Source organism: Scylla paramamosain, chromosome 12 (genome assembly GCF_035594125.1).
Source record: "Scylla paramamosain isolate STU-SP2022 chromosome 12, ASM3559412v1, whole genome shotgun sequence".
NCBI classification, from domain to species: domain Eukaryota; kingdom Metazoa; phylum Arthropoda; class Malacostraca; order Decapoda; family Portunidae; genus Scylla; species Scylla paramamosain.
In genome coordinates this window covers 7,388,506-7,411,920 of record NC_087162.1, presented here as the reverse complement: position 1 = coordinate 7,411,920, position 23,415 = coordinate 7,388,506, and the positions used below count along the sequence as shown (strand labels likewise).

The following is a 23,415-nucleotide window of genomic DNA, read 5'->3' as shown; positions in this document are numbered from 1 at the left end:
CAGAGTCCTACTCGGCGCAACAAAGACCTACATCGTGCGGCCTGCAAGAGGATGGTGACGACCTGCTGGTAGGCCGTAGGGAGGTGGGAGGAGGACCTGCGGCGCCAGCTAGGAGGCCCTGGAGTGGGCAACAAGACTTGGTGGTCCCTTGTTAAGGGCAGACAGGGCCTAAACCGTCAAGACACTGTCCCTCCTCTCACAAGGCCCGACGGAACGGTGGCCACCAGCAGCAAGGACAAAGCCCAGCTGCTGGCCACCCTTTTCACCGGGAAGATGGAGGTGGACGACCCTGAAAGGTCACCGCCTCTTCTGGAGCAGCAGTGCAGAGAGACTGTAACCAAGGTGGAGGTGACGCAGGGGCTTGTCGAGCGTCTGCTGCAGGGGCTCGATGTACAAAAAGCTACCGGTCCCGACAACATCAGCCCGCACGTTTTGAAACAATGTGCCCGTGAGCTGGCTGTACCCCTCACCACAGTCTTCTCTGCCTGCTTACGGGAAAATACCCTTAGTGTGGAAAGAGGCCCGGGTAGTTCCCGTACACAAGAGGAGCTCCAGGTCTGACCAAAAAAATTATCGACCCATCTCCCTGCTCTCTGTGGTGGTGAAAGTGTTCGAGAGGGTGGTGGCAGATGTGGTGTGTCGCCACCTCCAGGACAATTACCTCCTCTCGGACCAACAGTTTAGGTTCAGACCTGGGCGGTCCACCTCCGATCTCCTCATGCTCCTCACCGGGCGCTGGCAGGACGCCCTTGACGGCGGCCTCGACTCTGTTGTGGTGGCCCTGGATATAGCGGGCGCCTTCAACAGGGTCTGTCATGGGGGCCTTCTGGAAAAGTTGAGGGCAAAGGGGATCCAGGGTGACCTCCTTCAGCTCCTTGGCGACTACCTCCAAGGAAGGACCCTCCAGGTCGTTGTCAATGGGCAAGCATCCGAGTCCCTCCCGGTGAGAGCGTCAGTGCCACAGGGCTCAGTGCTGGGGCCAGTCCTGTGGAACATCTACGTGGACGATCTTCTCCGACAGCTGCCGGCGGTCTCAGCTTATGCTGACGATTGCACTCTCTCCTGTACCTACCCTCGACACGAAAGTGTGCGTGCTGCTGAAGAGATCAATCAGCAGCTTGGGGTAATACAGGAGTGGGGGGCACGCTGGCAGGTGACCTTTGCTCCGGAGAAGACACAGGCAATGGCAGTTTCTCGATCCCCCGCTGCCGAGCCAGCAGTGGAGGGAGGGCTAAGCTTTGGTGGCCTTCCTCTCGAACTCCAGGAGTCCGTCAAGATTCTTGGGGTGGAGGTGGATCGAGGGCTGCGGTTTGACCGCCACGTCAAACACATTGCCCTTAAGGCCTCACACCGAGTCTCCTCCTTGAGGAGGGTGGCCAACTTGCTCGACAGGAGAGGGAGGCTCTTGCTCTACAAGGCCCAGATACGGCCTTATTTAGAGTATGCCACCCTCTCCTGGATGTCCTGTGCTGCCACACACATCAACAAGCTCGACGGCATCCAGCGACGGGCGCTGCGACTGGTGGAAGCAGAAGGTGCTCCAGCCCATCCTGAGACTCCCGTCGACACGTTAGAACACCGCAGGGACGTGGCAGCCCTTGTGGTGTTCCACAAGGCACAGGTGCAGGGTGTGCCACATCTGGCGGGACTACGGCTGCCCACCAAAGTCACCTCGCGGGACACGAGAACGGTGTCATCCAGTGGTGACTCAGTGGAAGTGCCACGTTCCCGCTCCAGCCAACACCAGCGCACCTTTTGGGGACGAGTCTCCAGACTATGGAACGTCTTTGCGTCCTCCGTCCCTCATATCAGGGGGATGGATACCCAGGACGTAAAGTTAGCAGCACACCACTGGAGGGGCTCGTTCCCAACCCCCCTGCTAACAATATTAATATAAGTCTAACATAAAGAATGTATATATATGTATATATATTTATATTTGTATTTGTGTGTTGTGTCCCACCCCTAAAATAGGTTGCACACGGCAGTGCGCCTTCGGGTGATAATGTACCTATGTTTAAATAGAGAGAGAGAGAGAGAGAGAGAGAGAGAGAGAGAGAGAGAGAGAGAGAGAGAGAGAGAGAGAGAGAGAGAGAGAGAGAGAGAGAGAGAGAGAGAGAGAGAGAGAGAGAGAGAGAGAGAGAGAGAGAGAGAGAGAGAGAGAGATGGAAAAAAGACCCTGAGGTAAATGCAGTTCTATGTATGAGGCCATACATCAGGGAGTGAAACAAACAGCCAACAATCTAACCTGAGTCTCTGCCCACTGCTTCTGTTGCGTATTTCGAGAGTGATGAATCAGGATATTTCCACCTTGGTCCACCTTATCAGTGCTAGCAGAATCTGACAGCTGTCGAACTTTGTCCAAAAGGGGGAACAGCACCTTGTTGAAAAGAGTTAGCATCAATATCATTAAGTTTAAGAAAAGAATAATAATGTCTCTTAGTCTAAAAAAGTTTTGGAACAATATGAAAACTGGTACCTACAGGACTATTTTCAATCCTAAGTCTGTTTTTTACACTACTGCAATACACCTAAAGTAGAAAGGTAAATATCATTATTTCTAACACTGGAAAATGTACATATAAAAAAAAAAATATATCAAATTAAAAAAAGGAGTATGCTTCACATATATGGGGATTTCCACTCATACTATTCTCTTGAAAAGTGTGGAATCAGAAGTATTTCATCTCCTCAACTCCTGTCTATCTGGGTGACTTGAGCCTCTCTTCACTGCAAGGTTGCAACTCTTGTTACCTTCTAACATTTCTTTCATACTTACTGCTTTTCTGATCTTGCAAACAGCATGCCTCCCCACCTCCAGTACCTAGTCTTCTGCAAAGTTAAAACTGCTATGCTTACATCTTATACAGTGCATAAGATGAACAGGAGCCATAGTGTAAAGGGAGACAAGCCCACAGTTTCTCCAATCAACCCATAATTTTGAACTTGAATCTTTTTGATTACCTGCCAGAGAACAGCCTGCCACGTTTGATTGTGCAGCAAGGCCCCATGAGCAGCAATAGTAGAAAAAAGAGTTTGACCTGCAGACTTTCGAACTGCTGGACGAGAATCAACACATAAATCACCTGAAAAAAAAGGTACTGTGTAATTTGTATGTATTTATTTCTTTCTGAAATAAAATTATTACACAATTACAAATTATGTGTTTTGTTTTAAAAGACAAACTATCTGAAGTGGAGACAAGCACCACATTACGATAAGGAAAAACTATTAGTTAAATCCGGCCAGGAAAACTCAATTTTGTAAGGTCTTTGGATTTTTTGGGTTCAACTGAATAGACTTCTACAGTAGCTACTAATTATTAGCTGGGTAAGGCTACTTTACAAAAAGTATTAAAGGAGATGAGTGATCCAGAGCCTGAAAGACTTATTGTATAAAAACCTTCTACAACAAAATCCAGTTCTAAAGGGGAAAGAGAGATCAAATTACAATGCATAGTGTTGAAAGTGATGTCTATATGGAACTCACGAGATGCATGAGGCCATAAGAAGCTTAAAACTAAATGTACTAGGGAATGAAAAATACATGGCTTTCCATACAGAAGCACAGAAATCTGGTAAAACCTGCATACAGAAGTGGTCATGCAAGGACTCTTCAAGAATTTCAAGTCTAAGTGGATAACAGTGGCTACAATTAATTAAGTAAATACAAACAGGCAACACACACAAAAGGGCAGAATTCCTTGGCTTTCTATTCCAACAGAACCACAAATACAACCAGGAGGGTTGGACTCCTTCTACTTCAAAATGATAAAAAAAATAACAATAATTTTAAAATAAACCTTGACATGCCAAAAGCTCTTGTAGTAGTCTCTCTTCTTAAAACTCAAAACTGTAAGATAAGCAAATTTATCTTATGCTTGACAACTTGATGTTATTCCATACTAACCAAGTCGGGCATAGAGGCACATCCACAATTTATCAAATGGAGGCATGTTGGGCACCCCTGGGAAGTCTGGAAACACCTGGTTGTCTGAAGTGAGGGATACTCGTAACTTTTCTTGATTTTGGTAAAAGTAGTCTGAGATGTTCCACTGCAAATTAAGAAATTTAAGAATTAGTACTTTTCTCATGCTTTGTAGTAACCCTACAGACCTTCAAGTATATGTAGGAGGAATCAGTGTCATGGTGAACATATGAAAAAATTAATACCTCATAATGGTGAGAATGTAAGAAATGGAATGTTTGTGAAATATAAAAGGAAACAATAAACTTGAATAATCACTAAGTCAGTTATTAGAAGTGCAATCAAAAGTTCATAGGCTGTCTGTACAGCAATGAAAGAGTGCAAGACTGTCATGTGCATAGAGCAGGAGCAAGCAGTAACTTTACTTAGTCAGCATACCATGTGGCATCTCACTGACATCATCAAAGACTATGTTGTAGTTGTTTTTGAGACCACATTAACAGGCAAATTTGCAATAACACTACAGATCTCAAACCTAAACAGAGAACAAACAATAAATTGTGTCAAATTTAGGAATTCAGCTGGTCAATAACAAAACATTGCTGAAAGGTGACGAGAGGTTAGGGTGGCCTTCCATGAGCACAGCCCAAAAAGTGTCAAAAACAAATGTATCCAAGTTGATAATGTCACCAATGAGTGATCTGAACAGTTCACGAAATCTTTACATCTGATCTGAACATGCACTGTGTTGCTGCTAAGTCCATTGCCAGTTGCCTGATCCCACAATGAAAACATGCCTCCTCACAATGCATTAAAAACATCTTCCTATTTACCAATTTTGGTTTTGTACAAGTTCCTCCTCAACTCTAAAATATAGGTAGTTTAAGATAAAAGGTCCAAAGTTTGGATGTCATGAAGAGGATCTAATGCAAATCACAGGAAAACTAATGGGACTTTCAGGAACCATTCCAATAACATAAGTTTTGCAAGTAGTGCATTCAAGAGAATGACAGTTTAATTGAAATCAGATGCGTCTGTTTTTTTGTGGGTGTAGTCCAAGAACGTTTTGTTCACACACTGTAAATGTTTCACTACACATTATGAATTAAACTAATGCTGATATCATCTCTTATACTGTTGAATATTGCTTGCATTACTAAATCATTAATGCATCAATGTAAATTGTGCCACTGTTTGACCATAAGAATAATTACAGTCAGCAAACACTGATCTTGCATTGCAGAGGCACAGGTTACTGGGTGAGCGCATTTTACTTGAGGCCTTTCAGCAAGCATAAAAAATGAGCCGACACAAATTGACTTATTGTGCATCCTTCCTCCTCATTCACACCCATAGCAACAATGACCAGTGTTCATTGTGTCTTTTGTGATGCGAGATCAGCTCTGTTCTCAGAGTGAAACACATAATATTCTGTTTATGCTGTGGTGTTTGTAGTGATGAGTGTGAGACAGACCAGTCATGGTGATATCGTTCAATCATAGATCTTCAGATGTAAGGTTTGAATGGTGTCAATATAGCAAAACATGTGAATTCAGAAACATGAAACTTCCAGAACCTTAATTAAAAATTCATCCAGGGAAGCAGTGAGGAATTGTCTTTTCACTATTATGTTGGCGGCATCCCTTTATCTTTATCCCATGGCTTCTAGCTTTTCTGCAAAAGTAGTTTGACTCTAGTGCAACTCTTATAGCAAGGCAGATAAAGGGCAGTGGGGATGCCATCACCACAGCTGTGAAAAGATAATTCTTCACTGCCTTCCTTAACAAAAATCTCTGTACGAGGTTCAGGAAGTTTCGCATTTTCTAATTCACAGGTTCTGCGACACCACCACCATTCAAGCCCAACATGTGAAGATGTATGATTGAATGATATCACCATAACTTGTCTGCCTCACACCTATCTCTACATATACTACAAAATGAACAGAGAAAAATGCATTTCAACATGAGAAAAAAGCCAATTACACATCAGCAGAGACAATGAATACCGACTCAGGAAATTAATACTGGTCATTGTTGGTATGGGTGTGAGTGAGGAGAGATACACTTGAGATGCCAATAAGTCAATTTGACCCATCCCATTTTTTTATGCTTGCTGAGAGGCCTTAAGTAAAACACGCTACTCAAATACCCTGTGCCACCATGAGGCAAGATCGGCGTTCACTGAATGTATCACCAATCTATATGATTCCCAGTGGTCAGCAGATGGGAGGGAACTTAACATTAAGCCATTAAGCCAGAAACCATGCCAAATTACCTTAATGAATCTTGGTAAAAGCCCTAAAATATAAATGGAGACAACTCAAATTGCCTTCATCCAGTCAAAGATTCTAACCTGGGTCCTTATTGCTGAGCCAAGCATGCTAACTCCTACATCAACAGGTCTTAAGTTATCATAAAAAATGTTTGTAATAGTAGTTGAGTTACTCTACAGGCTGCTTGTCAAATTAGGAATGAACAGGATGGCTTGTAAATTCCAAAAGTTGTGCCAAATTTCAGGAAATGTAAAGATTTATATGTGGCCCTTGTGGATTTAGAGAAGGCATATAATTAAGATGAAAGGACAGCTCCTGTTAACACTGAAGAGAGAAGATGGGGAAGATTTTCCAGAAATGATAGGTATACAAAAAATACATGATCACATTTGCTATTCAACATCTTCACAGTGTGCTTCTTGAGATGAATGCTACTGTTACAAACTGAAACTGGGGGAAAATGAGAACTGAACTATTGAGCATTTTGCAGATGACACAGCTCTAGCTGCAGATTCCAGGGAAAACCTGCAAGAACTGATCACAGAATTCAGAAAAGTGTGTAAGAGAAGGAAGATGAAAACAAAGAGGTAAAGTAGCTAGAAAATATGGTGGTGTACATGCAGAGACACTGGTTTTGAATGGTGAAATATTGAGGTGGCAAATGAGTTTATTTTGAGGGTTTGCTTGGATATCTTTCACTTTGATTTTTAATTTCTTCCCAGATGTAATATAAACTAAACAATTGGAGAATGGTGTTGTAATGTACAACTATATCCAATTACAAAACTCTGCCTTCCTTAGTTTCCTTGGCTCTAGAGAATAATATTAGCCAACCTTTTCATGGTCACTGATACATTATTCCTATATTGTCAAAATTAGGTTGCATAGTATTCAATGATAGACTTTATAAACCAGAGAATGGAGGATAAACATAGTAAAAAGATATCAAGCAAAGTCAACAAATCAATCCTTCAGATCCAAGATATTTTTTTTTTTTTTACCATTAAACCAATAGCTGTCAGTGATATATTTAGTTCTTGAGTCTGAGAGCCAAATTTGGCTGCTGTGTCAACAGTAAGAGGCAAGCAGCTCCAAGGCATGAGAGGCAGGAAGTCTGTCACAACCAGCTGCAGGCACTGGAAAGCCAATCGCACAAGGTGTTCACTGAAAAAAGAAATAAAATAAATAAATAAATAAATAAATACAGTAAACCCTAATTATACTGGACAATGATAAATCAGATTATCACTGAAATTCATTCAGATATCTGAACAAACTTTTCACAAACCAAATAAGATTCAGTTTATAAGACGAGAGCCCACAGAAACCTGACTCAACTGTGTAAAAATACAAATAACTAAGTTAATAAACAAAAGGAAGAACAGCAATAAAAATTGTGATACTTACCTGTGATTGTCATTAATAGCCCCAATTATGTTTAAAATGAGAGGCCACCCATGATGCAGCAGCTCCCCACAGGAATGGAGGATGTGGAGGAGGGACTCAAGCTGCTTCTGGCGTACATCAGGATGGCCAACCAGTGACACCTCAGACAATGGTGACAGCAGCAGCGTTTGCAATTTCTGGTGACAGAATATAATCATTATTATCAACAATCTGCATTGTATTTCATTTTAATAACATGTTAGCAGGTAGCCATAGTAAGATTCCAGAATGATGAAAATTTCCATATGATAACTAAACAAGCAAAAATTTTTTTTCACATATTACAATACTCTTGTTTTCAGCTCTTTCCTTCCTATTAATTTCTTACTAACTCTTGCATTAATAAGATGGACAGAGTAAGTACAGTCAGCGACATATATGATTAGAACTCCAGACATGAGCATCACATTGCACAAACTGGCAACTCGCTCCTTGGTCTGAAAAATCTGCCAGGAGAAAATAACTACATGGCAACTTTGTTAGCCTCTTGTGTTTTTCAAAGTATAGAATAACAGATTCAGTGTTTGACAAGTTGACATAAGGGAAAGTTCTGTTTTGTGACCACAACTTGCTTCAGCTAACAAAACGGCTGTTTGTTTTAAACAGTGTTTTACTAAGGTGATGTGCAATGCCTGGAAAATATACAGGCCAGTTACATAGTATAATTGTTCGAGTTTCAATAAAATGGTGAAACAAACAGAAAAAATAAGCCATGTAACTAATGGAGTGAAAAGATTGATTGTGTTGGTGAAGAAACAGAGCAATGAGGGACACAAGGATGTGCCTCATCACTAACATGGTGGTGGGCTGCCTGAAAATGTTTGACAACACCTTAAGTGATGTCAAGAGACAGTTTAGGGTCATCTTCAGCTTACACCAAATAAGTAAAAAAAAAAAAAAAAAAAAAAAAAAAAATTAGGCAGCCAACCACCAAGTTTGTGGTGAGGCACATCCTCGTATCCCTCATCACTCCATTTCCATTATTCTATCATTTCAAAAACATATGAAGGGCTAACATGAGCTGCCATGTAGTTATTTTCTCCTGGCAGATTTTTTCACACCAAGGAGGAGCAAGTTGCCAGTTTGTGCAATGTGACACTCATGTCGGCAGGAGTTTTAATTACATATGTCACTGACTATAGATAGTTTTGTGCATGAAGGTTAAAAGAGATGGAATCAAAAGCTTTTCATCTCATCAACTCCTCTCCTCTAAATGACTGTCTTCAGCCTCTTTCTCATCACTGCAATATTGCATCTCTTGCTATCTTCTACTGCTATTTTCATGCTAACTACTCTTCTGATCTTGCTAACTGCATGCCTTCCCTTCTCCCACAGCTTCACTGCACTTCACTTTCTTCTTTCTCTCACCCCTATTCTGTCCACCTCTCTAATGCAAGAGTTAACCAGTATTCTTAATCATCCATTTCTCAGGTAAACTCTGGAGCTACCTGCCTGCTTCTGTATTTCTACCTTCCTATGACTTGAATTCTTTCAAGAGGGAGATTTCACAACACTTATCCTTCAATTTTTGACTACCATTTTGGACCCTATTCAGGGACTGGATTTTTGTTGCCCTTGGCCAATGTACCTCTTCATTAACAAGAAAAAAATAGAAAAAAAATTTAGCAAGTTCAGAAGTGCAGTAACTACAGAAATCATATCAGAAGATTCCAAGAGATGCAACACAGCAGTGGAGTGTGAGGGACTAAATATATGGGAACTCTCTTCCTAAACATAAATTAAATAGTCAGACAAAACCACAAAGCTTTTACAAGTTCAGCAGCCAAAACAGTACATTATGCTATGCAGGATTTCAGTTCTCGACATTAAATTACAATGAAAAAAATTATCCTAGTTGGTCATTTTCAACCATGTAGTTGCTGAATAATATGAAACAAGGATGGTGCCCACACTCCACTTAAGCAAATGAAAATTGATTGATTTACCTGATTGTCTTTGAGTGGTGGGTTGTGTTTGTGTGTGAGAGCAGCCTTGACCAGGTAGGTGACTGCTTCCACACCCCATTCTCTCATCCGCACATGGGGATGTTGACACACATCTAGTAGATGATTTGTCACAGGCCTCCAGAGAACCTCCACACGACCCAAATTTACCACACCTGGAATAATGATCTTAAATAAGCCTTCCATTTCTCTCATCCAACCACTGCAAAAGTTATCTTCACAGAGGATACATAAAGAAATTTATCTCTCAGATAAAACACACATTTAGTCCTTAATTTATGTAAGTATTCTCTCTCTCTCTCTCTCTCTCTCTCTCTCTCTCTCTCTCTCTCTCTCTCTCTCTCTCTCTCTCTCTCTCTCTCTCTCTCTCTTGTACAGCATTCAATGGTTCCCAGCAAGTGTCATTCAATATTAATTTTTCTGCAGTCACCTACAGAAAAACTAGAATAGCAAAAGTACTCAAAGAATCTGTGAAAGATAGAGTAACTATAATCATGTAATTACAACATATTATCTAATATCTTACCACTAAAATATGAAGAAATCTCACATAATCAGATAACTACATACCAGTCTCAAGAAGCTTTGCTACAGCAAAGAGGGAGGGCTCCCTATTGGTATATGCAAGTTCCATGGACTCTCTAGACAGCTGGCAAAGTGCATCAATGAGATGGTGAAGAGCCACATCATTAAGATGCTGAGATGACTCAAATAATCGACTGAGCATTGATGACAGAACTGGCAGATCAGCTATGACAGCTGTTGTGATCACCGCATTTGTCTCTGCAGTGCTGCGTCCAGCCTTGAATAAATTTTAAGGTTCAGAATAAACTTTAATTAAAAAATAGTTAATTAAGCTGTATTGTTCATGATGTATTTCAATCTCTCCACAAAATATAAAGAAAATTAATTTCGAGACTTTACTTTTAAACTTCCTCCAGTAGAAGGCTTGAGACCAAGGATCCACACCAGGTGCTGCAGGGTTGTGAGGAGGAGGTGCCATGCAGCCCCAAGGACTCCTCCATGGCAGTGGGCCATTGACAATGTTGCTCTCATACACTGGAGATTCTTGTTGGTCAACATCACTGGACCTTGTTGTGCTCCCACAGGAAGTGAGGGCGTGGCTAGGGCTGTTCCCACTGCCACCACTTGATGACGCACCTAAAAATATGTTCAAGATACAGCTGATCAGACTAAAAGCAAAAACTGCATGGTACTGTTTATGTGAAATGACTGAAATCTGAATATTATAATATAATTAAGTTCTTGGTATTTAACCAGATAAAAAAATATAATGGAAACATGATGATAGAAATTGATGTCACAAATAAAGATACAATTGTGCATACAAAAAATTAAGTGATAATTATTAAAAAAAAAATGTAAATGAAAATAATAAATTAAAGAATTAAATTCTAGATTATGCCACGTTAAGAATAACTAAAAGGTCGTTGAATCAGCATGGATGAAGTAAATCACCTGATGAAGAGGAAAGATTCAATATGAACTAAATGACATTGCCTCTGCTTGGCTAAGCTAAAATTATATGTATTTCAATTCCGAAAAGCTAACAAAACAAGATGAAATTTATATATCAATAGTTTTGCTTCTAAGACAGCAATGATGCAATACTCATTTATGATCCATATCTATGCACTTGTTGAGTCCTTTCTCTCATCAGCTTTGTACATGCACTTTCTCTTCAGTCACATCTATACTATAGGAAATGCAAAACTCAAGAGATTTTCACATATTTTCCTGTGGATTTACTATTACCTCAGAGTCATAATACTGGTGTTGTGATTCAGTACTTGGGGAACGCTGATGGCCCCGAGATACTGAGGACGATGAAGCTGCAGCAGCAACACTGGCATTGTTGAGCACCGTCAGGGTGTAGTGGGGTGGGAGACATGACTTACAAAGAGCAGTGATGAAGGCATCACGAGGAGTAGTAAGCTCCAGCTTACCAGCCAAACTAGCAAAAGTCTGTCAAAGTAAACAGTGATAAACATGAGTTTTATGCTGTTATTCAAGTAATCTACAAAAATGGATACAACAAATCTTACAGTAACAATGAATGACAAATACAGGGAAGTCCGTATGATATGAGCAGTTAGGTTCCACTTGAATTGCTTGTATAGTGAATTCTTGTATAACAAAACAAATAACTAATGGCAAAAAAAAGGGGTTAGGTTCCATGACCCTTGTTAAAGGCAAGTTTTCAAACTAAAACGTACAATACCAAACGCAACAAACATGTCTATACAGTGTTCCCCCATTATTCACAGGGGTTACATTCCAAAGCCTCCTGCGACTAACAAAAATCTGTGAATATGGGAAACCATCCCTACAAGGCTCAGCAATATTCCTATTTATAGTTTAAACTATAAAATATATGTCTCACATTTATCAAACACATTTCAAATTCACCTTAACACAATAAAAAACGATTATTATACATATAGTATATAATTCTAATTTTAAAAAAATACAGTACACTGTAAAATGAAAAGGGACTAAACTAACATGAACAGTAAACCTTTGACACAACAAACATCTACTTACTGAATTTCAAGTACAATGCCCCCTTTAAGACTGCTGCCTGCCTCCTCCTCCTCTCTCTCTCTCTCTCTCTCTCTCTCTCTCTCTCTGAATATAGCAAATTTTCATCTTTAGTGACACACCTTTCCACTATATATGTTCATTATAATGAGGATTTACAGTAATCTACAATAACTAAAAGAATAATCCAGGCTGTTTGGTCCAAAAGACTGAGCCAGTGGTGACCTCTGGCAAATATTGGCAAATATGCAAAATTACGAATACTAAACCATGAATACACAGGGGAACACTGTATTAAAGAACTGTTGATAAAGCAACCTGAAAGAGAAAACAGCATACAAAGAACATGAATTCATATTAATCAAACATAAAATATGCATAACACTCACGAATGCATAGTTAATGAGACAAGGAAGGTAACTCGCTCACCACTCTTATGCCTCTTAATATTCCTTCTTTGCAGGTGTCATTGGTACTCTAGCTCACTTAGCCTTACAGCTAGGACTCACACCAGAACTCATTGGCCATTCATTGGAGGCATAGTTAGCATTTCAGAGACAAAATAAAGCACAATCTATACACCATATGGTCAGTCACACACAACACCACACCAAAAACAGCAAATGAAAGAACACACCAGCAGTAACACTGTAACACATCCAAGCACCAATCAGTCACATAAAGCACTGTACACTGTATTTGTACTGTATTCTAAGTATGCTTGCAAGCAAAATGATGATAGTATGAGTATAATAACGAGCAGTAAGATCATAAGAGTGGGAGTCTGAAAGACATCGAGTTTAGTTTAAGATAGGACTGGCAGAATGGTGGGATAATGTATGGTAGATAAGGGACAGTGGAGCGGTGTGCAGTTCTCTTCCAGTGCTAACAAACTCATCTCTGCATATATGAATTATCATACATTACCATACAGCTCAGATGTATAGGAAGTGCAGAAAGGTGAGCATTTTAAACTCTTTAATTTTACTTGCCTCAGACTGAAGCTTGTATCATCAGATTTTTGCACTTGTATAGAGAAAAGTCTCTAATTTACACATCGCATCATCAGTTTCTCATATAACAGATGCTAGTATAATGGGATCTCCCTGTAATCTAGACTATCCTAATTTATATAAAGAAATGCTCTTATCGTTTCTTTATCAACATGAGTTTTGCTTCATGTGCTGTTAATAAATAAACAAACAGAGGATTTTGAGTGTAGCAATATACCTGTATAGCTTTGAGAATATTCTCTGTGGCAGCCTCATCTGTGCATGCCTCAAGAAGGATGGTCAAGGCAGCCAGCAGACCACACCATGCTGAATTGACTAGCTGCTCATGAATCCTCCGCTCTTCCTCACTTGGGTCATACTGTTCATTCACACCTGGAAGAGAGTGGCAAACGTGTGTTTTATATGACATCATATTCATCAACTGTGGGCCTGTTTTACTGCTACATTCTCCATGTTCTCCAGATCTCACAATATTAGACTACAACCTGCTCCCACACATGAAGAAAAACCTCCATATATTTGCTGATGATGATGGGATGAAGGAATCTATCATGGAGACTAAAGATTTTAAAAAACTTCTTCAGAGAAAGCCTGGAAGCTCTTGAAGGGTGTTGTGAAATTTGTGTGCTCTTGAATGGAAACTATATTGAAAAATAAGCATTAACACTCTTATTCATCATTATCATGTCTGTTGTTTCAAGATCAGGCTGTGGACTTCATAAATGCCCATTGTGTGAATATATATATATATATATATATATATATATATATATATATATATATATATATATATATATATATATATATATATATATATATATATATATATATATATATATATATATATATATATATATATATATATATATATATATATATATATATATATATATATATATATATATATATAAAATGTCTTGTTCAATAAGGATAATCAGCCATTAACATTATTGGGCAAGAGAATTTTGGACAGTAAGGTTAATGATCAGGTTAGGCTGATGTTACTGAGCAAGCCATTAACGTGTGTGGCCTATTATCCCTGTTGAGCACAACATATATATATATATATATATATATATATATATATATATATATATATATATATATATATATATATATATATATATATATATATATATATATATACACAATGGAACCTCAGTTCTAGAACTTGATTAGCTCCTGAAGGCCATTTGAAGTCTGAAATGCTAAAAAACTTAAGAATCAATATAAAATGGATTAATCCATTCCCAGACACCAGTCCTCCCTGTCTTAGCAGCTTATGACAGATGCTCCCACAGGCAGGACGGCTGCTTCACAAAATCTCCAGCTCACAAATTATTTATCCAGAAAGGATGTATTCAATAAACTTAGTGACATAGAACTCATCAGAAGATATTGTTTAGACCTTGCAGGTATTCTCTTTGTCACTGATCTAGTGAGGAAAGCCTTACAGAAGGATACAGAACGGAGCAACCCACTTACTGCCACAATGAAGGTGATCATAACAATTAGACATCTTGCTCCTGGGAAAAGCTACTGGAAAAATGCAGTTGTGCAGTAATGATGGTGTTGGGGGTCATCAAGAGAACCACAGGTAGCTCAGGATTATTCTTGAGCATCAAAAACTGTTTGTTTACATTGAGCCTTTTCAACAGGATCATATTTATCTTATTTCAAAGACTGAATTACTGTCTTAACCACTGTGTCTCTCCTCCAAATATATAAAAACAAAGAAAATATTTACAAAAACTATAAATCAGTAATAAACAACAACTTTTACTATATCTTTTAATATTTGAAATCAAGTAACTTTATTCTAGAAGTGAATTATGGTACCACAACTGAAGCAATAATGAGTTAAAAAAACAATTTGTTTGACAAGGGATAAGGGAGGCATTCGTTAACCAAGATTCCAATGTGCATATATATATATATATATATATATATATATATATATATATATATATATATATATATATATATATATATATATATATATATAATTTCTCGTATATATATATATATATATAATATATATAATTCTCGTATATATATATATAATTTCTGCAACATTTGCAGTCTTGATCTAATTTTCAATCTGTAGAACATCACCTCTCCTCTAATAAATCTCATCTTTTCCTCCCTGAAACACAGGTATCTGAGGCAACTGACAGTAGCCCTTTTTCTTTTCCCTCTTACTTTCTCTATTCTTATTTTCATTCCAAAGCTGGATGTTGCGTTTATGCGTGCAATGACTTAACCTGCTCTCGTGTCCACGCTCTTACATCTTCCAAGTTTTCCACCATTTGACTACAACTATAGAGTCTCTCAAATTAAATTTATCTGTGCTGTATACCTCTCACCTAACTCCTCTGATTATAAGAAATTCTTTGACAACTTATCTTCCAAAGTGGAGCACATTCTGAACCTCTTCTCTTTTGCAGAGATCTCCATTCTTGGAGACTTCATTATTCACTATCAGCTTTGGTTTTCCTCTCCCTTCACTGACCATCCTGGTGATCTAACCTTCAACTTTGCTATCCTCCATGTCCTAGAGCAATTGCTGCAACATCCTACTCATATTCCTGACTGTCTTGGAGATACGCCCAACATTCTTCACCTTTTCCTAACCTCTAATACTTCTGCTTATGCTGTTACCCTTTCTTCTCCATTGGGTTCCTCCAATCACAATCTCATATCTGTATCTTGTCCTATCGCTCCAATCCCTCCTCAAGATCCCCCTAAACAGAGGTGCCTCTGACATTTTGCCTCTGCTAGTTGGGGGGACCTGAGGAGGTATTTTGCTGATTTTCCTTGGAATCACTACTGCTTCCAGACAGAAACCCATAAGCACATAACAGAGGTTATAGTGTTTGGCATGGAGGTGTACATCCCTCACTCTTTTCTTGACCTAAACCTTCCAAACCTTGGTTTAACACAGCCTCTTCTCATGCTATATATGATAGAGTGACCCACAAAAGGTATTTGAGCCTTCCATCACCAGAATCTCGTGCACTTTATATTTCATGCCAAGCGTGTTCTCCAAATAGCCAAAAAGTCCTTCATTAACAGAAAGTGTCAAAATCTTTCAAGATCTAACTCCCCTTGTGACTTCTGGCATCTAGCCAAAAACATCTCCAATAGCTTTGCTTCTTCTTCTTTCCCTCCTTTATTTCAACCAGATGGCACCACTGCTATCACATCTATCCCTAAAGCTGAACTCTTCATTCAGACCTTTGCTAAAAACTCTATCTTGGATAATTCAGAACTTGTTCTTCCCTCTCCTCCACCCTCTGACTACTTCATGCTATTAAAATTCTTTGCAATGATGTTTTTCATGCCCTAACTGGCCTAAACCCTCAGAAGGCTTATGGACATGATGGGGTCCCTCCTATTGTTCTCTGAAACTGTGCCTCTGTGCTTGCACCTTGTCTAGTCAAACTCTTTCAACTCAGTCTGTCAACACCCTTCTTTGGTTGTCAATTTCCTTCTTGCTGGAAGTTAACCTACATTCAGCTTGTTCCTAAAAAGGGTGACTGTTCTAATCCCTCAAACTACCATCCTATTGCTTTAATTTCCTGCCAATCTAAAGTTTCTGAACCTATCCTCAATAGGATGATTCTTAAACATCTATCACTTCACAACCTTCTATCTGATTGCCAGTATGGGTTCCATCAAGGCCACTCTACTGATGATCTTCTGGCTTACCTTACTGAGTCTTGGTCATCCTCTTTTAGAGATTTTGGTAAAACTTTTGCTGTTGCTTTAGACATATCAAAAGCTTTTGATAGTCTGGCACATAGCTTTGATTTCCAAACTATCCTCCTATGGCTTCTATCCTTCTCTCTGTAACTCCATCTCAAGTTTCCTTTCTGACTGTTCTATTGCTGCTGTGGTAGACAGTTACTGTTCTTCTCCTAAATCTATTAACAGTGGTGTTCCTCAGGGTTCTGTCCTGTCACCCACTCTCTTCCTATTATTCATCAATGATGTTTTAAACCAAACTTCTTGCCCTATCCACTCCTACACTGATGATACCACCCTGCACTTTTCCACATCTTTTCACAGATGTCGAACCCTTCAGGAAGTAAAAAGTCATGCAGGGAAGCCACAGAATGGCTGACTTCTGATCTCTCTAAAATTTCTGATTGGGGCAGGGCAAACTTAGTATTGTTCAATGTCTCAAAAACTCAATTCCTCCATCTATCAACTCGACACAACCTTCCAGATAACCATCCCCTCTTCTTCAATGACACTCATCTGGCCCTCTCTCTACACTGAACATACTCGGTCTGTCCTTTTCTTATAATCTAAACTGGAAATTTCACATATCTCTAGCTAAAACAGCTTCTATAAAGTTGGGTGTTCTGAGACATCTCTGCCAGTTTTCTCATCTCCCCAGCTGCTAACACTGTACAAGGGCCTAATGTATGGAGTACGCTTCACATGTATGGGGGGATTCCACTCATACCACTCTTTTAGACATCAAAAGCTTTTCATCTCATCAACTCCTCTTCTCTAATTGACTGTCTTCACCCTCTTTCTCATCGCCAGAATGTTGCATTTCTTGCTATCTTCTACCACTATTTTCATGCTAACTGCTATTCTGATCTTGCTAAGTGCATTCCTCCCTTGGCCTTGCTGCACAAGACTTTCTTCTTTCTCTCACCCCTATTCTGTCCACCTCTCTAATGCAACTAGTATTCCCAATCATTCATCCCTTTTCCCCCCATCTCTGGTAAACTCTGGAACTCCCTTCCTGCTTCTGTATTTCCACCTTCGTATGACTTGAACTCCCTCAAGAGGGAAGTTTGAAGACACTTATCCTTCAAGTTTTGACCACCACTTCAGACCCTATTTGGGACTAGCATCTGTGAACTTTTTTTTATTAGATTTTTGTTGTCCTTGGCCGGTGTCCCTCATATATATATATATATATATATATATATATATATATATATATATATATATATATATATATATATATATATATATATATATATATATATATACACACACACACACAGTCAGCAACAGATTCAAATGGAACTCCCACTATTATAAGAGTCATACTGCACAAATTGGCAACTCGGTCCTTCTCAGTCTGAAAAAAATCTGCTAGGAGAAAATAACTACATGACAACACAGGATAACCCCTCATGTGTTTTGAAAGGACAAAATAATGGATACAGTGTTTGATATAATGACATAAGGATAAGACATTTTTTGACTGCTCCTTGCTTTGGCTAATAAAACAGCTGTGTTTGTTTTAAACAAAGTGTTCTACTGGGGTGATGTGTGGTGCCTGGAAAATATACAGGCCACAATTACATAGTATGCATTAGAGTTTCACTAGAATGGTGAAACAAATTGAAAAAAATAAGCCATATAACTATTGCAGTGAAAAGATTGTGAGTGCATTGGTAAAAAAATGGAGTGATGTGGGATGTGAGGATGTGCCTCATCACAAACATGGTGATGGGCAGCCACAAAATGTTTGACAACACTTTACATGGTATCAAGAGACAGTTAAAGGTATATCCTTAGCTTACAGCAAAACAACTAAAAAGACAAACATTTTAGAGCAGCCCACCACCATGTTTGTGGTGAGGCACATCCTCGTGTCTCTCATCGTTCCATTTCTTCACCAATGCACTCACAGTCTTTTCACTGCAAAAGCTATGCAACATATTTTTTCTATTTATTTCACCATTCTAGTGAAACTCTAACACTCATACTATGTAATCGTGGCCTGTATATTTTCCAGGCATCACACATCACTTCAGTAGAACACTTTGTTTAAAACAAACACAGCCATTTTGTTAACTGAAGCAAGGAGTGGTAACAAAAGATAACTTCCCCTTATATTAATGTTAAACATTGAATCTGTTATTCTATGCTTTCAAAAGCAAATGAGGTGTTAACCTAAGTTGCCATGTAGTTATTTTCTCCCAGCAGATTTTTCAGACCGAGAAGGAACAATTTGCCAGTTTGTGCACTCACATTGGTGAGAGTTTTAATTGTGTTTGTTGCTGACTGTATATGTATATATATATATATATATATATATATATATATATATATATATATATATATATATATATATATATATATATATATATATATATATATATATAATCAGAACTACCTTAATTTCATACCTGAGTGTCCCTCAGCTGGAGCATTGGGGCCCATCATAACCAGATGGATGGAACGAATGATGTCAAGGAGACAGTAGTAAGCCACACTCACTCCATACCCATCAGGGATTGTGGGAGGTTCAAGTTTATCTAACATCTCCAAGCTGTAAAATAATTTCACATTAATTTTTATTTTCTTAAAGACATTGCTATAATAGTCAAACTCTAAAGACACTAATCATGTAGATTACATCTTAAAACCAATGTTGGGAAAACCTGTGTATACAATGAAGATTACCTGAGGATTCTGAATATCTATAAAGTCAGGGAAAGAATTAAGACATGAAGCAAATTAACTATTTAAATATGAGAGGGATTTGGATATTCTGATACATATCTAAACAAACACAGGCATTAATGAGAATTAAATGTTTTACATCATTCATTATACATCATTTGCCTTGTGAGATATCCTCCTATATGATGACAATACATAACAAAGATATTATTAAAAACAGAAAGTTAGTAGCAACTCACTATGAGGACTTTGCCTGCCCAGTAGGAATACTGATGCATAGAGGAAGATAGACACCCCTGTAAAAGAAGGCTGGCTGGGGTGACACTCCAGGGCCCACTGGCATGCCAGCCAAGAGAGCAGGAGATTGTCCCTGTCCCCCTCCTGGACTGTTATTGCTCAACTGGGATGCAGCACTTGATTGTGGTGATATGAAGAGGGACTGTACAAATGCACCTAAACTGTTCACTATGTCCTGTAAAAATGGCAAAATTTAAACATGGTTTCTAGTGACTTTTGTACTCTGTACCATTACAAACAATATCAGAAATATCATTTCTTGTATCAAGTACAGTATAAAATGCCTAACTCAGTAAAGGAAATCTACACTTAAAAGATGGAAAATGGATATCAGGATGCACAAATTATTTTACCTGAAAAATCTTGGTGGCATGTGGCTTCATATCATAATTTGTACAAAAAGACTGTAAAAGGCTGGGTTGTGTTGCCAGCCTATGCAGGACCTCCAGAGCCAGACCCCGCTGCCACATTGGTCTATCACCATCAAGGAACTTCACCATAAGTGATAAAAATATTTCACACTGTGTCACCTGAAAATGAAGATTAATAAGTTTAATATATATAATTAACATCTTAGTAATTGAGTATTATTACATTCATCAGAGATCATTTCTATCATCCATAACAAAATGTTTAAAATGAATGTTAAATGAAAAGATATCACCATTTAGCCAAGAAATGTCATCAGAAACTGCTATGGAATGATGCATTCCTTGTAGACTGTAGTAATTCGTACTAGTCACCTTAACCCAGAACTAAGTGCCACTTCCACAGAGTTCTTTTTTTGTACCCCATGTGCTCTTAACATGTGGTCATCTCTTATTTCTTATAAAGTTTACAAAAACAATATCCATATACTGTAACATTATGGGCATATTTAAGTGACACACTCATAGCACACTAAATGCATGCCCACTATATATAGCAGGTAGTAGTAGTAGTAGTAGTAGTAGTAGTAGTAGTAGTAGTAGTAGTAGTAGTAGTAGTAGTAGTAGTAGTAGTAGTAGTAGTAGTAGTAGTAGTGTGTGTGTGTGTGTGTGTGTCTGTGTGTGTGTTTCATGTAAGAGGACCACTGACCAAGGGCAACAAAAAAGAAAAAAATGAAAAAAAATGAATACAAAGAAAGACCCACTTAATGCCAGTTCCTGTAGAGATGTCAGATAGAATAATAAAAATAAAAAAAAAGATAAGTAACTTGAAACCTCCCTCTTGAAAGAGTTCAAGTCATAGGAAGGAGGAAATACAGAAGTAGGAAGGGAGCTCCAAAGTTTACCAAAGATAGGGATGAATGACTGCATTTTAGAAGTGGACACAATAGGGGTGAGAGAAAGAATAAAGTTTTGTGCAGCAAGGCCACAGGAGGAGGGGAGGCATGCAGTTAGCAAGATCAGAAGAACAGTTAGCATGAAAATACCATAAGAAGATAGCAAGAGATGCAATAATGTGGTGATGAGAAAGAGGCTGAAGACAGTTAGAGGAGAGGATTTGATGAAACGAAAAGCTTTTGATTCCATCCTGTCTAAAAGAGCAGTAAGAGTGGAATCCTCTTCCCCCTACATGTGAAGCAAATTCCATACATGGACATATAAGGTCCCTGTACAGAGTTAATTGCTAGGTGGAGGGGGAGGGGGGTAAGGAAAATAGGTAGAGATGACACAGAAAGCCTAATTTAATAGAAACTGTTTAAGCCAAAGGAGAGATGTGAAGTCTCCAATTTTGATTACAAGTAAAAGACATACCCAGGATTTCAGTGTAGAAGAGAGGGACAGCTGAGTGTCACTGAAGAAGAGGGGATAGTTGTCTGGAAGGTTGTGTCGAGCTGATAGATGGAGAAATTGGGTTTTTGAGGCATTGAACAATACTAAGTTTGCTCTGCCCCAATCAGAAATTTAAGAGAGATCAGAATTCAGGTAATATATGGGGCTTCTCTGCGTGAACTGTTTACTTCCCAAAGGGTTGAACATCTACAAAAAGATGTGGAAAAGTGCAGGCTGGTATCATCAGTGTAAAAGTAGATAGGACATGAAGTTCGGTTTAGGTCACTAAATTAATAGATTTAGGAGAAGAACAGTGACAATCTACCACAGTAGCAACAGAACAGTCAGAAAGGAAACTTGAGATGAAATACAGAAAGAAAGACAGAAGCTGTAGGAGGACAGTTTGGAAATCAAGCTTTGTGCCAGACTCTATGAAAAGCTTTTGATACGTCTAAGACAGCAGCACCAAAAGTTTCACCAAAATCCCTAAAAGAGTGTGTTTGTACTCACATCTGATGTGATGCAGTGTGCTTTGGCTGTGCACACCACGTGTGTGTGCATGTGAGAGTGTTGTTTTGCTCTCTCTCTCTCTCTCTCTCTCTTTCCTGCCTTCCTCTCCCTTCCCCCCTTCCCCATTACTTGCCTGCCTCCCCCTTCCCTCCTCATTCCCTCTCTCTCCCTTACCTCCCCCCCTCCCCATTCCCTCCCTCCTTTCAAATATCTCACTTATGTGTCTTTCAGGTGATAATGTGTCCTGAATCATTACTCCCAAATCTTTTTCTTCATTATTTTTTTTGTATTATTTCTTCTACTATTATGTAATTCCATGAAGGTCTCTTTTTACTTTTTTCCTATTTCCAATACATGGCATTTTCTGGCATTAAATTCTAGTTTCCATCTTTGGCTCCATTCATATATCTTGACAATATCCTTTTGTAACTTCTTGTAGTCATTTTCATCCTTTATTATTTTAATCATTTTTGCATCATCAGTGAGCAGGTTTATATAACTGTTTAGATCCTTGTCATATCATTTACATTTATTTGAAACATAACAGGAGTCAACACATATCTTTGTGGTACCCCACTTATCACTTTGCATCAACTTGAATTAGTCTCTCTGATTACTGTTTTCATTTCCCATCCTTGTAAATAATCTTCCATCCATCTCAATGTTGCTCCCTTTAGTCCTCCTCCATTCTCTAACTTCCACATTAGGCTTTTGTGGGGAACTTTATCATATGCTTTTTTGAGATCCAGGTATACCACATCAACCCATCCATCCCTCTCTTGCAATCCATCTATTACTCTTGTATAAAAGCTCAGTAGATTTGTGACACAGGATCTCCCTTTCCTGAAATCAAATTACTTTTCTGTAATTACCTTTTCATCTTCTAAATATCATACCCATCTGTCTTTAATTACAATTTCACAAAGCTTACTTACAATACCTATTAGTGACACTAGTCTATAACTTAATGGTTCCATTTTATTTCCCCTTTTATATATTGGCACTAAGTTCATCTCTTCTTTTTCTTCTTTCAATGAGCTGTTGATCATATCCCATATGGGTCCCTCTATTTGTTCTCTGCATTCTTTTAATATCCATCCATTCACTTGATCTGGTCCCATAGCTTTTCTAACATCCAGTTCTTCCAGCACTTTCTTGATTTCTTGGCTCTTTACTTGTATCTCCTGTATTCCCTCATTCTATGATACCACTTTTGGTGCCAC

General features: G+C 38.7%; 1 protein-coding gene across 5 annotated transcripts in view; it reads right to left on the bottom strand.

Moving 5' to 3' along the window:
- LOC135105647 (protein MON2 homolog) overlaps window positions 1–23,415 on the bottom strand; it is a 62,885-nt gene that overhangs the window by 24,755 nt on the left and 14,715 nt on the right. For all 5 annotated transcript variants that reach the window (XM_064014014.1, XM_064014012.1, XM_064014011.1 and 2 more), the window contains 13 exons: window positions 20,279–20,455; window positions 19,868–20,100; window positions 19,352–19,494; window positions 13,405–13,559; window positions 11,389–11,598; window positions 10,537–10,773; window positions 10,183–10,414; window positions 9,595–9,767; window positions 7,610–7,785; window positions 7,204–7,366; window positions 3,910–4,054; window positions 2,965–3,086; window positions 2,249–2,380 (listed from right to left, as the gene is read on the bottom strand). In XM_064014014.1, coding sequence (XP_063870084.1) covers window positions 2,249–2,380; window positions 2,965–3,086; window positions 3,910–4,054; window positions 7,204–7,366; window positions 7,610–7,785; window positions 9,595–9,767; window positions 10,183–10,414; window positions 10,537–10,773; window positions 11,389–11,598; window positions 13,405–13,559; window positions 19,352–19,494; window positions 19,868–20,100; window positions 20,279–20,455 — 2,298 coding nt within the window. The remainder of the gene's footprint in view (window positions 1–2,248; window positions 2,381–2,964; window positions 3,087–3,909; window positions 4,055–7,203; window positions 7,367–7,609; window positions 7,786–9,594; window positions 9,768–10,182; window positions 10,415–10,536; window positions 10,774–11,388; window positions 11,599–13,404; window positions 13,560–19,351; window positions 19,495–19,867; window positions 20,101–20,278; window positions 20,456–23,415) is intronic.